The sequence below is a fragment of the Podarcis cretensis genome (assembly GCF_951804945.1).
Source record: "Podarcis cretensis genome assembly, chromosome: 1".
Classification (NCBI taxonomy): domain Eukaryota; kingdom Metazoa; phylum Chordata; class Lepidosauria; order Squamata; family Lacertidae; genus Podarcis; species Podarcis cretensis.
This window is the reverse complement of record NC_137170.1, coordinates 136,446,424-136,463,671: the sequence shown is the minus strand read 5'-3', so window position 1 is coordinate 136,463,671 and position 17,248 is coordinate 136,446,424. Positions and strand designations below refer to the sequence as shown.

Genomic DNA, 17,248 nt, shown 5'->3' with positions numbered 1-17,248 from the left:
GTTGGAAAGTGTCAATTACTTCTCCTACCTGTGAAGTTATATTTCCACAAGGGCCAATACTGATGCTGAAATCCAGCATTGTCTGAGCTCTGCGAGTGCAGCTTTCTCCTGATTGAAGTGCAGAGTGTTTGAGGACTGGGACATTCACAGGGAAACCAAAATGCTTGTTTACAAAGCTATACCTTACTGTATGCTTGTTAAACTTGAACCACTTATAAATGCCATCTCCAACTCCTTGAAAGATTCTATTAACCGTGTCTCTGAATTTTTTTACATATCACTTGGGAAGACAGGCGAACTAATGCCAGTCTACTGGAAGAAGCAAATATCACCAGTGTCGAAGCAATGATTCTTCAAAATCAACTTCGTTAGACTGGTCATGTTGTGTGGATGCCAGATTATTGTCTTCCAAAGCAACTACTCTATTCCAAACTTAAAAATGGAAAGCGTAATGCTGGTGGCCAACAAAGGAGGTTTAAAGACTCTCTCAAGGCAAATCTAAAAAAATGTAGTATAAACACCAACAATTGGGAAACACTGGTCTGCGAGCGCTCCAATTGGAGAACAGCCTTACCAAGATGTCATGGACTTTGAAGATACTTGAACTCAGGAAGAAAGGGAGAAACACGCTAAGAGGAAGGCACGTTTGGCAAACCCCTCACTATGATCAACTCCCACCCAGAAACCTATGTCCCCATTGTGGAAGGATGTGGGGATCCAGAATTGGCTTCCACAGTCACTTACGGACTCACTGTTAAGACCATGTTCATGGAAGACAATCTTACTCAGCTACAAATGATTGCCAAGAAGAAGTTATCACCCCTTCTCTGCTCAAACGCTCAATCTGATGACTGGAGGGAGTTGATTTGTGTCCTCCTCAGGGCACTGCACTCTGCCTACCCCTGCATTGTGTCTACTTCAGTTTTTCTCTTTGGTCACCAGGATTTGGTAGGATCTTGGAGGATCTAGATGAGACCTCTGAACTGCCACCATTACATTAATGACTGGAAAAAGTGGTCTTATGTTAAAATACGATACTAAAATATTTCTCACAGTGGGTTAGATCTCTCTAAGAATAAGTCCAATCCATTGCTCACTTCAAAGCAACCACATTTACTTTTCAAAAAGCTAGTCACTTACATACAATTGATTATTAAAGGGCACTGCAACGTTGACCATAATTACCTTTACTTTACTGCCTGGAGTTCATGATGAAATGATCAAATCTGGCTACTATGACACGGTACCTATTATTCTTTACTCCTTTTGTTTCCATGGGAACGGCTGAGGGCACATGACTCAGCAATAAAATAATGTGTTTACAGAATAATCACTTACTGAAATATTTTCTTGCACACCATTGTAGTCAGTTGCTTCTGGGATTGCTGAGGCTGCAATGTGGAGACTGGAATGTTGAGACTGAAGGAGATATGCTGCTGTTTCTTCACTGCCATTAGAATAGGAAACTGGACACTCCACCAACCCTGCAATGTCTCCCTGTAGGACTGAGGAATCTGAGCACAGGCTTGCAGAGCCTCTGCTGTGCATACCATCAACTTCTGAAAAGGGTGTTAAAGGAAGACTTATTTGGAGTTCCATGCTGTTATTCTCTTTTCGCATCATCTCAGGTGAGTCCCATGAAGTCTTATCTATGACTCTGCTTTCAAAGTTTTCTGATATCTTTTGACTGAATTGTGTGCTTTGAAAAACATGATTAAGTTGCAACAATTGTTGAAAAACTGGTTGTGGATCTTGATGTTCTTTAACAGTATTTGTTATTTCTGCTCCTTGAACCAGAACCATTCCTTGAAGATGTGTATCCTGAATATTAAGATTTTTACTGGAAGACTTCAGAGTAGTCACAGTAATATATTTTTCCTACAAAGAAACAGAAACATTTAGTAACCTGCAATAACATGAAACCACTGAACCTTAAGGCTGAGACAAAACAGAGGGAGGGTGTTTCTCACAAACATTTTTGCTGCTAATAAAAGTCCATCCTTTTCATCTACTGGGAGGCATGCTCTCAGTGGGTTTAAAATGTTTGCAGGAGAGTTGCATACCTCCCAACACACATTCCATTAGTGAACCCTTAGGTACTGGCAATAGCACTCCAAAGTGAGCCTCTTTGCAGCTTTGCTCAGCTGTTCCTTCTGCATTAGCTTTAGTCCAGACTAATATTATTATATATTAAATTATTTGCCCTTCATCCAACTATCACAGGGTGGTTTCCAATATAAAACCTCAAAAATATATACCATAATAACAAACAAAAACAATAGCACGCCCCCCTGTTAAAAAGGCCATAGATTGTTTAATTATTCAAAGCCCTGGGAGAAGAGCCACTGCAGAAAAGGCCCATTCTTGTGTTGCTGCCTTCCTCCCTGCTCACTTATTGAAAACAGGCTCTGAATGTTAACTGCTTACATTTCTGGGCAGCATGAGTGCACCCTGAAACAGCAGTGTTGGCGGCAAGGGCTGGACCGGTGGGGTGAACTCCCCCTGCCTCCAGCCCGTGCAACGCCAGGTGGCAGCGGCACATGTTATGCCCCTGTTAATCAGTACCTTGCTATCCTAGCTTTTGCACACACAGGCAAGAAGAGTATCTCCAATGGTATCTTTCTAATTTCCCCAGGTCTGCTGAAGGTTCTCCCATCTGATTTCCACTATTTCTCCCTCTTGGATGGTGGGCTCAGCCTGAATTATTACTGCTCACCAAAGACCTAGTTAGGAAGATGGGAACAGCCTGCTGCAGCATGGACTCCAATGTACCCTGGCTTGTGTGGTCAGCTAAGAGACCAGGAGGTCCTGCTCGAGACGTGTCAGCCCTGCTCTTTAGGAGGACAAAACAGGACAACTTAAAATTGCTTATCTGGAGGAAACCAAGAATTTATTGACGGTGACACATTTGGACATCTCTTAACCAGACTCATTTTAATATCCTGATTATTAATTTCAACCATTATTTGGGTATTTATAATATTATGGTTGGCACATACCATTTCATCTCTGTAAGAAAATTCCACTGATCCTGAGGGCTTGTTATTTGGTTCTCTCTCTTCTCCCCCTTCCTCAATTTCTTCAGAAGAGACGTAGGGAACGGGTTCTGGCACCAGCTCACCAAGTTTAAGTTTCTTATTATCATTATCTTGACCCTTTTCCCTGTAGGATTTCAACTGTGAGTGAAAAAAATCTTTCTCAGATCTCACTGTTTCCAGTTCTTCTGTCATTTTCTCAACCTGAGATTTGAGTTCTGCAGCAGCAGTTTGAAGTTCACTAATCTCCCTCTGATAAGTGGCCTCTTTGTCATGCAGTGTTTGTGCCAAGACATGTCGTTCATTTTCAAGCAGCACCACCTTTCCTCGTATGTTCTCTACTTCAACTACCAGCTCTATCTTCTGCTCTGACACTGCTTGGAACTGTTTTTCTGTCTCTGTAAGCTTTATTTCGCTGTCTCGCAGCTTATCTTTAAGTTCCTGAATGCAAGAAGCAGTCACAGTCATGTCACTTTCTTTTTGAGTTAAGCACATGTTCAGGAGCTTATGTTCTTCCTGTAATTCTTTATACTGTAGCTGTAAAACGGCTAGCTCAGTGAAGTGCTGCCTAGAGGACTCTTGAACATTTTGTTCTAGGTTTTTTATCTTTGCTTGAAACTGACATTCTTTTTCTTCAAGCAGCTGTTGCCAGGTTTCTCTGTCTGCCAAAAGACTTTCTAGTTGTTCCAGAATCTGTTTCTGGCTGGAATTAAGTAACAAACAGCTGTCACCCTCATCTCTGCTCTCCAGATGATGTGGTGATCCTTTCTTCAATTTATTATGAAGATTCTCCTCCTGCTCTACTAGAGCAACATTATTAAGACTGTCTGGGCTATCACGAATTTCATGAAGAGTCAATTCATTTTGAAGCTTCTCAATTACTTTGTGCAGCTGCTCTATTTCTTCTGTTTTATCCTTTAGCAATTGTTCCTTGTCATCATGAAGATGCTCTATAACAGACTTCAAGTCTTCAATTTCAAGTACCTGCGATGGAAATATAATAATTTCATAAAACTTTATCATTGATGATTCCATTTCCTTTTGAGCCTACGGCCTAGCTAAACTGAATAGGCCTGGGCCTGTCTATTTTTTTTACAGTACATAACTAGTACTGCACATAGTAAATGCCCACTCCAGAACGCTGAAAAGAATAAACTGTTAGACTCTATGGTGGCCACTGTATGCATGAAAAGAGAATGGGAAAGGTACAGCAATTATCATTAATCTTGCATTATATAGACAGATGAAAGAGGCTATTGGGAGACATTTAATGAATAGGGAAATTAACCAAAGTCTTAATAAGGAAAGACACTTAAAATGGTTATATGTAATCACATGATATTATTATGATGGCTGATCTTAAGAACTAAATGAGTTTGATTGGTAACAAATGAACAAGTTGATATGCTTGAGATCCAATACCGCCCAGAGATAGCCATCTTTCTTGGACACAGTAAAGAAGAATAAATGTCAGAACAGAGATCCCTGAGTAGAACTAGCTCCACTGCTTCAATGTCCTGGAACTGTTGGGTTGCTTGCTTCACACCAGCCTTCTTTACTGGATTCTTGAAAATGGGAGACAGGAAACATATGTGAGGGGGAACCTCAGATAACTCAAGGTGAAGTGCATGAAAGACCATCCCATGGCAGGGTGGCAGCAGAAGGAAAGAAGCAAATCTAGAAGCAGACTGCTGTTGCCCTTGTCCTCCACCTCATGACCAATTTCAGGAGGGACGTTGGACCAAAACTCTCTCTCCCTACCACCAGGCCTAGGAACCCAAAAGGACTGCGAAGGATGAAAGGAACTCTGTTTTGCTTTTTAATAGGCATTCTTATTTTTGGCTTAGATTATACTAGGATAGGACATCCTTCACAGCTTCATCACCTAATAGTTTGCCCCCAACACATGGCTCCATGACCAAATTGGAACAAGAAAGCACATCTGTCTCTCAGTGGTGAAACTAAAGAGAGTGGCGAACAAAGGAACTGGCTACCAGGGATCTAGAAGAGAACTGAACAACATATAATGCATCATCTGCCAATAAGGCTAGAGCACAGGATACCCTGAGCAGGGTCTTCGTAAGTCTGTTGATATCTTGAGTATAAAAAGATTGGTTCAGTACAGTGGTGCCCCGCAAGACGAATGCCTCGCAAGACGAAAAACCCGCTAGACGAAAGGGTTTTCCATTTTGGAGGTGCTTCGCAAAACGAATTTCCCTATGGGCTTGCTTCGCAAGACGAAATGTCTTGCGAGTTTTCCCGACTTTCTTTTCCTCCCCCCCCCTTTTCTAAGCCGCTTATCTGCTTATCCGCTAAGCTGATAAGCCACTAAAAGCCGCTAAAAGCCGCTAAGAGCGCTAATCCGCTAAGCCGTCAATGGGCTTGCTTCGCAAGACGAAAAAACCGCTAGACGAAGAGAATCGCGGAACGGATTCTTTTCGTCTTGTGAGGCACCACTGTATAGGAATTCATTAGAGCCCCACATACTTTCCAGTAACATGGAAAATAATGGGAGAATAAACTACACAGATATAAATAATGTGGGGTTGGGTGAGGATCAGATGAATAGCCATTATGTATTACTGGAGAGCATAAAAATGCCAAGAATTTGAGAGGAATTTATATTCAACACAAAATGGCCCAAGGAGCCTGTTGCAACTATACAACCATTTTCCAGCACCTGCAGTAATTGTATGAAACTCACAGCATTGAACTGGGAATTCAATGCAGCTAGCAAGTGCTATTGTCAGGGACTGGACTGAAAGGGAGGAGGAATGGTGGAGATCACCCCCCCCCCTTCTCCTGACGTTCCTAGAGCAGAGGAATTACAGTAGTGGTTTGACAAAGGTCACAGCACAGAGAGAGATGAACAGAAAAGTTGGGAGGTGTTGGGAGAAGAGAGGTGAGAGCCAGAGCCAGGGGAGCCAACTGACACGTTATCACTGGAGAGTATTTGACCCCCCTTCTCCTAAAACTCTTCGTTCATTGAGGGTGCAAGAGCAATTAGCCCTTGCAGAGACAATTAGCCCTTAGCAGCCACCATAAGGGGAAGTGCTGTTGCTAGGAAGGGAGGAGCTCAGTTGGAACAATGCCATTATGGGAGACTAACTGGATTTATTTGTCTCTCACCATGATGTTTGAATAAACTCATTACTAAGAACTCTCTTTGTTTTTTCCTGCTTCGAGCTGCCGCCAGGGGAGGGATAGAATTTCCCGAGCCTGACAGCTATTCTGCAGCTTTCATTCAAAAACACTGTAAGATTTCAAATACCACAAAGGTTAAAGGTGGGGGGGGGGGAGAGAGAGAAATCAGTAGAGGTAACTATTCATTTATAACCTACATTCTTAAAATAGGTTTTTGAACTTCTATTATAGTTTCAACCCAGAAACAGTCAATATGAGGATCAGGAGTTTTAAAAATCAACTGGCCCTTTTATTATTCTCATTTCAACTTACATTTCTATTTTTTGATAAAAGTTCCTCTTGTGTTTCCAATTGTTCCATTAGTGTATGATCCAAGCTGTCTTCCCTAGGTACTCTGTGCCTGATTTCATCCAATTTGGATTGCAGTGTAGAAATCTGAATTAAATTATCATACTGTTGCTGCTGTAATGCTTCTTTATCCTGTAAATATAAACACAAAAATCATATAAGTAAATAATAGTACCTTTAGACTATTTTGATTGCTAACGTGTGCCAAAGCCTATTATAAATCAATGGCGAGATTAGTTTTTTATCATTTGAATTTACCACAGGCTGTCTTTGCTGTTCTGCAATCTCCATTTATATCACTGGCCCTGAAACAAAAAACGTTACTAATGTTCCAATTCATCCATGGTTTATTTGATGTTAAATCAAAGGAAGTCAAGTATCAGGACCTCTTCCCGTGCAAGCCATTTCTTCCAGAAGCCAGAGCAAAGCTGCCGCCTCCGCCTCTAGGACTATGAAGGACAGAGAGACAGTGTCCCTAAAACCAGTAAAGCAGGACTTCAGTGCACCCCTGCTATTTAGCAACAAGCCGATATTAGGGGCTAGGCACCACTGTACAGGCACAGCCGTGGCTTTGAAAAGTCACTGTGGCAGAGAGCAAAGCAAGGCCAGGGCTGGAAACTTTTGGCTGACCAAAATGTAAGTTGCTTTTAGCACTGCCCATCTGACTGGGTTACCCCAGCCACTCTGGGTGGCTTCCAACAAATATAAAAGCATAATAGAACATCAAACATTAAAAGCGTCCCTATTGCAGTGGACCACCAGCTCAATTCTGCACAGATGGAGGTATACAGCCTTCAGACAGGCCGTTCAGGGGGCTATAGTAATAGGGAAATATTGTCACACAGGCTCCCTTCTACCTGTATGACCTTTAGATACAACATGCCCCTTTTGGGAGAAATAGGTCCCATGAAAGGAGAAAAAGATCAGAAATAGAAGAGGTGGCAAACAGAACAGTAAGCCTTCAGAAGATTAAATAATCCTGTAAAATAGAATTAACAATGGTTAAGAAAATGAATCATCAGCTTCTAGAGGGAATTTTTTTTTAACTTGTCAATCAATCACAACACAGGTAAAAATCACATTGTTGGGAGTTAGCCAGGATCAATCCAGACTGCCATACCTCTCTAGATCAGACACTGGTAGAAGAAGATAGCCTGTATGCAGGGACAGCCTGAAAATTCAGCCCCAGGCTGAATCAGTGAAGAGGCCAGCAGAGGCGGCAGCAAACCCAGCAGCGGGAACAAATGAAGATAGACAGGAGATTTTCACAATCTCCACAGACAGCAAAGAAAGTTGAGAATGAGATTTAAGGTAGGACAGAGAGGGCCATGAGTGGAGCAACCACAGTTGCCACAGCCTTAGCATGCAGTGCCATCTGAAAAGTTGACTCCCAGAGGTCCATGGTGACAATTCCTACCACCTTAGCACATCTCTTCCAGCAGCTAGATTTCACAAATGGCCACTGGGCTAAAGGAGGGAGGCCATACACAAGACGGTAAATCACTGTGGGAAAATCAGGAAAGGGTTCAGTCACACAACCTGTGAATGAGCAGTGAAAGTTTTAGAACTTGCACTGCAGGCTGAACCATCCCTCAGGCCTCAGCTATAGCCATGGTGCTGAGCCCAAGACACTACTCACCCTCCTCCATCTTCTTAGCATTCTGGCAAGAGGCTAAGACAGGTTTCTTATGGGCACCTAAGAGCCAAGGGCAAGAGCCGAGATTGGTGGCTGTATTTATTTCATCTTCAACCTGGCCTTCAAACTTCACTTGAACAGGATTAAACCGACCAAGCAGATCAGAGACCTGAGACTGCTCAGCCCAGAGGCAGAAAAAAGACACAGAGAGGACATGGAAGGTACATCCCAGTATAGCCAAATCTTTCTTTAGAGAAAACATACTTCTTGGTGCAGAATACCCTAGTGTTTTACGACTACAAAATCCCACATCATTAGAAACTCACAACACAAAAATGCCAGCTATCACTACTATGCAATGCCTAAATTCTTCTTAATGTTAAAGAGAGTAATTTAAATAATTTTACTTGTTTTAGTTCCTCTTCCTTTTTTCCCATTTTTTGCAGCTCTTGCGTGAGTTTATTGACATTCTTTGCTTCTTCCCTGTTCATAAACTCCAGTTCTCTGACTCGTGATTCCAGCTTTTCTATTTCTTCTTTTTGAACAGCAAAGTTTTTCTGTATCTGCTCTTTATCTAAGAAAAGCATATTATAATCCTCTGTTTTCTCTTTTATTTCATTTTGGAGAGTCTCTACCTATAAGAATGGACAAACAAAAAGATTTCATGCCGCTTGAAAAATAAGCGAGTTAATCTAATAGTTAATACACCCCTAACACATTTATGTAAATCATTATAATTTGCTTCAAAGCTCCTATCTGGACAGGGATAGCCTAACTTCTGTTGCCTATGTTCTGGTAATAGTTAATACACCCCTAACACATTTATGTAAATCATTATAATTTGCTTCAAAGCTCCTATCTGGACAGGGATAGCCTAACTTCTGTTGCCTATGTTCTGGTAACCTCTAGATATAACGCAATGCGTTATACACGATGCTGCCTCTGAAGATGGTTCGGAAACTTCAGGTGGTGCAGAATTCAGCAGCCAGGTTGCTCAATGGAGCAGGATGGTTTGAGCGTATCACACTGATCCTGCCCTGACTCCCAATCATTTTCTGAGCCCAATTCAAAGTGCTGGTTTTGAACTATAAAGCCTTAAATGGCTCAGGCCGCAATACCGCAAGAACCACCTCTCCTCATATGAAGCGAGTTGGACCCTGTGATCCTCATCTGAAGCCTGTCTTTAAGTGCCCCTTCTATGAGAAGTCCAGAGGGAAGCAACATGAGAACGGGCCTTTTCTGCAATGGCTGCATACTTGTAGAATGCTCTCCCCAGAGAGGCACGCATGCTGCCTTCATTACATATATTTAGATGCCAGGCAAAAACATTCCTCTTCTTCCAGGCCTTTGGCTAATTAAACAACCTGTGGCTTTTTAAACCGGGTGTGTGTCCTTATTTTGGTTTGTTACTATGGTATGCATTTTTGTGATTTAATATTGTAAACTCCCCTGTGATCCTCAGATGAAGGGTAGTACAGAAATTTAATAAATAATAATAAACTAAGAATTGCCCCAGTAACTCCTTGCCAATACTGAAAAACAGTATGATGAGCAAAAAATGTATGGACTAACCATGTAAGTTAGTTTCCCTTGTTGCCCACCCCCCTCAGATGGACCCGGTTGCACACTTCAGTGGCCTTGAATTCTTGGCCACACCACGACCTTTGTGTTTACTGTGAAGATCTCCTTCCAGGAGAGCCATGGTGATAATTTGCTATAGCACCATCATTCCTTCCCTTTAAATGGTGAAGTTAGCAAAGTGTTCATTAGCAATCTGTGTGCCATTCGTAGCTTATGGGGATTCAAAATCCATCATGCTAGGATTCCAGAAAGCTCTCTGTTGCTGGGCTCTTGGTCCCTGTGCCGCAGTGGGCAGCTGACGTCCAAGATATTATGGTCTTGTGTCTAGTGGGATGTGTGTGGAATATAGTGTGGTGACGCCATGGAGGCTCTTTCCTGCTATGTCTGGATTGGCTCAGTCCATGCATGACTGTGGTGTGGATGCATTAAGCAGTGTTGACATGGCTGCAGGGAAAGCGGCTTGAAGATTTATTATGGGATGTACACAGGACGTTGTCTAGAATACATTGACACAGTACATTGACACAAGCTGGCTGCCAGCTTGGCGGGGTCTTAAGATGGTAATACTTTTTCTGGGTTGGTCTGGTCAATGGAATGCTGAAAAATAATCAGCTTTTTCAAAGTTGCCCTAGTTCAGATGACCCATACTTGAAGAATGCATGTTTTACCTACCTCATACACTCTGGACTGCTCAGAAGTTTGGGATTTTCTTGTCACTTTTAACTGCATTTCAAGTTTATGAATTTCTTCCTGAAATTCATCACGTTCATGTTCCCGTTCTACAGCTTGTTTCTGTCAAGAAAATAAGAGTTGTGTTTCCAGATCTTAGAATTTACAAGAACTGTTTTAAGGCTACTGAGAATTTTAACTGAAAGATTTAGTGCTATTTTGTCCACAGATTGCAAAGAATGCATTGGTTTCTTACATCCATGAAATCTCGCTGGTTTTTAAGCTGTCTTTCAAGGGCTTGAATCTGTTGCCTCAGGTCTGTAACCTCTAACGACAGGGCTGTTATCTTCTGATTTTTGTTTAGTTGTTCTTCAAGTTCCATCTCCAAGATTTTCATTTGAGAATTCAAGGTGGAACAGTCCTTTTCTACTTGACATTGCAGTTCTAACTTTGCTTTTGCTAGATGTTCGATTTCCTTGAGTAAAACTAATACATAAAAAATAACATTACCAAAGATATGAATATCACACATTATTTTAAAATTAAAAAGGAACACTGATCATTTATCATATTGGAACTTCTTGGCTGGCATCAGAATGCATCATTCAAGTCATACAAATACGACTGATCTTATTCGTTGGAACTCTCCTTGCTTTAGCTCTCTCCTCAGTCCTGCCCATGAGTTTGACCCCAAACTGCGGGAGGCAGTGGAAGACAGGAGTGCCTGGCGTGCTCTGGTCCATGGGGTCACAAAGAGTCGGACACGACTAAACAACAACAGCCCTGCCCATGGCAAGCTAGAACAAAAGTGCAGAAGTACTCTTGGCCTGTAAGACGACCTTTGTCAGAAGAGAAGGGTGTCTCTGTTGATTCTCCTTGGTCTCTCAGAAGCTTTAAATAGCATTAACCATGGTATTCTTCTGAGAGGCTATCTGAATTGAAAATGGGGGCAATGCTTTGTGCTGATTCCAGTCCTACTTGGGTGACCGGTGCCAGAGGGTGGTGCTTATGGAGTTTTGCTTGGCCCGATGGGCCTTCTGTGCTTTGGTTTTCTGCCCCATGCTGTTTAACACCTACATGAAACTGCTGAGTGGTCATCTGTAGTTTTGGTATGCATTGTCAGTAATATGCTTATGACTCATGGCTCTTTTTCTCCCTTGCATCTGCAGGTATGGCAGTGGATGTACAAAACCAGTGTCTGGCCTCACTAATGGACTGGATGAGAACTAATAAACTGAAGCTTAAAACTAGATAAGAATAAAACACTATGGGTGGGTGGTTCCCTATATTGGAAGGGTGGGACATGGCCTGTTCCAGATACAATTACACTCCCTCTGAAGGTGTGCAAACTGGGGGTATGTTCTGGATCCATCAAGGTTCAATTGGCCTTAGTGGTGCGACCTGTTTTCCATCAGCTTCATTTGGTGACCTAGCTATACCCTTAACTTTGGTTGTCTATGCTCTGGAAACCACTGAATCAGATTACTGCAATGTGTTATATGGGGGGCTGACTTTGAAGACTGTTCAGAAACTGCAGCTGGTGTATAATTCAGTAGCATAACTGAGCATCACATAAAACTGATTCTGGCATGGCTGCACTGGCTAACAATTAGTTTCTGAGCCCTATTCAAAGTGTGGGTTTTAACTCATAAACCCGTTTGCAGCTCAGGACCACAATACCAAGAACTGCCTCACTCCACTCTGTATTCTTCACCTGAGGCCCTCCAAAGGACATGCAAAGGGTGGCAACACAAAACTGCACCTTCTCAGTGGTGGCTCTCCGTTTAGGGAATGCTTTCACCAAGGAAGCACACCTGGCACCAGGAGAAAACCATACTTATTTACCAAGGTCTCTGGATCTTAGTTTTCTGCTTATCATATAGATGACCTCTCCTTGTCTTGTGCTGTGTTTTAACCCAACAGAAATCTGGTACCTATTGCATTTTGTTCTGTGCTTTTGGCTGTAAGCTGCTTTGAGGCAGAAGGTGAAAACAGGGTATAAATTTCTTAAATAAATAATACCAACTTTTGCTTTACATACTTAAAAACTGCAATCCCTTTTAAAATGTTTTAAGTCAGTGGAAATTTTCCACCTAGCGAAATTTTCAAACATTTTAGCAATTCAGGATTTGTGTGTGTTTAATATTTTAATATATCAGTCTATTCCTTACCATCTTCTCTCTCCCCTACATTGGCAGCCAACGCTTTCTTTTGACTTATTAGCAGCTTCTGCTCCTCAAGAGATCTTGCATGTTCCTGAGTTAACTCTTGGAGCTTTGCTTTCAGGTTCTCCAGTTCTGCAACAAGATGGCATTCAGACTCCTCTTTCAGTTTCAAGGCTTCTTCCAAGGCATGTCTTTCTGTTAAATAGCCTTCAATGAGGCCTGAAATCCAAACATTGTACGAAAGCATAATGATCAGGCACTGATGACATTTATGCAAGGTAGGAGTACCTATGTATAACTATACCAACATTGCAAAGAATATATAAATATACCCAAATAGATTAACAGTTACACATCTATTTTCATTGAAAACTTACTATGCAAAGAATAAGATGTTAAAGAACAGAGAAAATAAACCCTAATTTCCCCAAACACAGCTGATTAACTTTCCCGATATATTTTGCTTATACAATATTAAGCTAACTCTGTATAAGAACAGAGCTTGGCTACTGCTCAGGGTTTGTTTGGGAGAAATGAAGAATCACCTTTGGACACAATAAGCCACACTCTGGCTCCTGTTGTTTGTGTAGTGGCAGTAGAAGGAGTGTGGGAGGAGCGTCATGGAACTTTTGAACAGCATCAACCAACATGCTGCTAATTCACATTAAAACGGTTTGTTTTAAGCTATGGTTATATGTGACATGTGAACCTGGCCAAATTTATGTAAATAGCTCTTCAGGTATGCCAAATTAGTATGTAATAATTTTTTATTGGCTTTGTCCCCACTCCCCCAAACTCTAAATAATGTAAGCAAAATATATGCTATTTAAGTTGTCATGACTTATAGATTTACAGATACTCCAATAAAAATAATTTCCAAGTAAAGTGACATAGCTAGCTGGCAGTAAATCACACCATTCAGAGTTGGAGCTAACTCTTTATTAGCAAAACCATGATCTCCACAAACTTCACTGAGTGTCAGGCCTAATAAGAACAGTCGCTCATCCCCATAAGTCTTACCCCATGAATCAGTTGCCAAGACCAAAAGTCCCTGCCTCCCCATTGCTGTCCAAATTCCCTCCTCTCCAGCACTTTTTCCAAGCAATCAAATCCTGTGCCTACATGAGGCCAACCTCTCCTCCACCCTTTTCATGCCTCTTCTGGTTCTGGGAGGTGGGGGAGGGAAGCTTGTTGCAGCAGCAGAGGGAGACATGTGTGACCCTTCACCAGCCTGACTCATCTTTGCCTCTTGGCCTCCCTCCTCCCACTCTCCTGCTTCAGTTTCCACCTCCGATTCTGGACTTTTCTCTGCCACCAATTCTCTCAACTCACTGAGCCCTGTTGCCTCTTCAGCTTCCAGCACCTCCTCCTCCCAGTCTTCTCCCTCTAACCACTCATCTTTGTCCTTCCCTCTGTGAGGGAGCCTTTCCTGACCTGCTGAAAGAGGCAGTTATTAAACCTCTTCTTAAAAAAACATCTTTAGACCAGCCAGTATGGCCAACTATCGCCCAGTCTCAAATCTTCCATTCTTGGGCAAGGTGACTGAGCAGGTGGTTGCTCAACAACTGCAGGCACGCCTGGAGAATGCGGACCATTTGGATCCCTTCCAATTGGGATTCAGGCTTCATCGTGGGACTGAAATTGCACTCGTTGCGTGGGTTGATGATCTCTGGCAGGCTAGGGATAAAAGCGGAAGCTGTTTCCTAGTTCTGCTGGATCTCTCAGTGGCCTTTGATACCACTGACCATGAGATCACTCGCTCAGGTAGGCCTGCCAGGCACTGCGCAAGACGAGCAACACCAGGAGGTTCCTGTGCAGCTTGACGATGCTGCGCTGGCCCCACACACTGTACATCTTGCGCAGCAAGATGCTGACTATGTGCTGTGCCTCCAGCTTGCAATCCATGCCCGATGGGATGTCCTTGTAATGGCATGCAGGGCCAGGAGGGGCGGCGCTGTGAGCTGCCCGCCGTCCAAAGCGAACGCAAGAGGGGAGCGGCCCGTACGTGCAAATGCATAGCTCTCCACTCCTCTCTGTCGAAGAGGCAGCTCAACAAGCCTCAACGCCCGCTGCTCTCCATCCCGCCGCTGATTCGTAAGGTTGTGAACATAAGCTGCATTTTAACTTTCACAGTTGGAATTGGAAAAAAAGTGTGGCTTATATTTGGGTAAATACCATCTATTACATGTTTTCTAGAAAACAAGTACCAGTATATTAAATGAGAGGTAATCCCAGTCAAGTATGCATAGGATTGCAGTCTGTGTGCGTTTTTTGTTCTATATCTATGTGACAGTCTTTCAGATAAGATGGTAGACAGAAAGACAGTAGCAGAAACCGAACTATACACATATACAACCTCAACGGAAACAATTACCGTATTTTTCGCTCTATTGGACACAGTTTTTCCCCTCCAAAAATTGAGGAGAAATGTGTGCGCGTCCTATGGAGCGAATGCAGGCTTCTTCCATAGCTGCGCTCAACCCCTCCGGCAAGGAGAGGCTGCACGGGGCTATGGATTCTTTAGCCCCACGCAGCCTCTCCCGGGAGGGAGAGGCTGCACGGGGCTAAAGGGGAAGCCAAAACAGCGAGCGGGATCCATCCCGCTCGCTGCCTTGCCTTCTTCCATAGCTGCGCGCAACCCCTCAGGCAGGGAGAGGTTGTGTGCAGCCTGTACGCTGCTCTTTGGGGCCGGGGGGGGGAATATTTTTTTCCTTGATTTCCCCCCCTAAAAACTGGGTGCGCCCTATGGTGCAAAAAATACGATATGGCAACTGGAAAAAGGGTGCCATGATAACTAGAGTGTCACTGTGTCTATATGTAGACTTTTGTTTCACCATGTAATTGTGGTCATGCTCATATGCTGAACAGGTTGCTCAGGCGCAGGAGAAAATTACCTATGCAAACCACCATTTAGAACTGCTTTAGATCCCTGCAAAGTTTTAGTACCACACAAGAAATTTTGGTTTTTTATTTCCATACCTCTTGCTTTGTGAAGTTCCAGTACCAGATTATTCTTTGCCTCACTTTCTTCATTAAGACATTCCATAAGCTTTTGGCGTTCGTGAACCACCTGAGATGCTTCCCAGTTCCTACGCTTTAATTCCTCTTCATAGTGAATATTAGTTTTATGAGTTTCCTCCAGCTTCAAAAAATTAAATGTTTAAGACACTAAATAAAAGGCTAAGCTGTATTTCTACTATTTTAGACTTCTTATATGATTATTTATTATAGGCTTTGCTAACTAAGTAACCATAAAACAAATCATTGTTTGTGTTAAGAAGCTACGTTATCCTTATCCTTATCCTATCCTTACCTAACCTTAGGCTACCAAAATCCTCTGACATAACTTTTCAATCACTATTCTGAACAGTGAAGTATAGCACATTTTTTTTGGGGGGGGGGGGGTGTACTTCACCTGATCATATGGCTGGGACCAAAAGCTGGTATTTAGAAGAAAGCCATATGTTGTTTGAAGGCTTTCCCCTTCACACTATTTTAAATCTCTGACATGTCTACTTATTAAGACGTCTAGTGAATTCAATGGGCCTTACTACATCCACATGCAGTTTAAAGCACTATCAAACCACTATTGTTAAGAGTGCTGACCTCACAGAGCTACAGTTCCCAGCACCCATAAACTACAACTCCCAGGATTATCCATGACTGCTAAAGTGGTGCAATAGTGCTATGGTGCGGATGTGACCTTGCACACATTCATCTCTCCATACGGCTGTGTCCCCCTTCCCTGTTCCCAATATATTTGGAGGATTGTAAGCACACTGGCAATAAAAACTCATCCTGGTCAGCAAAGTGCTATCTCTATTCATGGTGTAACAATATTCATTTCCAGACATGAAAGCAATTACTGATTGGGGAGCTGGTGCCCATTCCTTTCTTTCTCCTGAATATATTAAAAGATACAGATCCTCAGCAATGCTCAACATCTCACTATTAATATATACGGTTACAGTTCAAAATTAAGTAAACATTAATTTAAGTTTACCTGTTTAGTTGATTCAGCAACCAGCTCTAGAAGCTTTTCCACAGCAATATGCAAACAATGACAAATTTTATGAATCCTCTCTTCATTTTCAAACACCAGGTTTGGATTTTCAAAAATACTTTCACATAAATGCTCACTCAGTTCAGATACTTCATCAGGCAACGAAGAATCAAAGCTGTGTTCTGGCAGAGTTTGATCAAGAATTCAAGAAATTAAAATGTCACAGGTTTAAAAACAAAAGCAGAGACAACAAAACAACTTGTTATACCAGTGTGATTCCCAAAGTGGGCAGTACCGCCCTCTCGGGAAAGGTGGTGTTACCTATGGGGGCGTTAAGAGTCAAGCAGGTGAGCTCTGGAGGTGAGCCCCTCTGAATGCACTGATCACTTATGTATGATTGACCAGGCTAGAGGCCAGAGTGAAGCACATTGCTTGCTGTGTATTTAAATTTCAGATTGGATGATAAATCCATTTTTAGATACAGTGGTACCTCGGGTTAAGTACTTCATTCGTTCCGGAGGTCTGTTCTTAACCTGAAACTGTTCTTAACCTGAAGCACCACTTTAGCTAATGGGGCCTCCTGTTGCTGCCGCACCGCCGGAGCACAATTTCTGTTCTCATCCCGAAGCAAAGTTCTTAACCCGAGGTACTATTTCTGGGTTAGCGG

The 17,248-nt window shown here is 42.5% G+C and overlaps 1 protein-coding gene across 2 annotated transcripts in view; it reads right to left on the bottom strand.

The window, feature by feature from the left end:
* PCNT (pericentrin) overlaps positions 1-17,248 on the bottom strand; it is a 79,169-nt gene that overhangs the window by 28,887 nt on the left and 33,034 nt on the right. For both annotated transcript variants that reach the window (XR_013838581.1, XM_079974923.1), the window contains exons 17-25: positions 16,582-16,763; positions 15,558-15,720; positions 12,585-12,797; positions 10,670-10,899; positions 10,417-10,536; positions 8,571-8,798; positions 6,492-6,659; positions 3,000-4,019; positions 1,339-1,878 (exon numbers count right to left, since the gene is read on the bottom strand). Coding sequence is in view for 1 of the 2 variants with exons in the window: in XM_079974923.1 (XP_079831049.1) it covers positions 1,339-1,878; positions 3,000-4,019; positions 6,492-6,659; positions 8,571-8,798; positions 10,417-10,536; positions 10,670-10,899; positions 12,585-12,797; positions 15,558-15,720; positions 16,582-16,763 (2,864 nt within the window). In the remaining variant the exon portion in view is untranslated. The remainder of the gene's footprint in view (positions 1-1,338; positions 1,879-2,999; positions 4,020-6,491; positions 6,660-8,570; positions 8,799-10,416; positions 10,537-10,669; positions 10,900-12,584; positions 12,798-15,557; positions 15,721-16,581; positions 16,764-17,248) is intronic.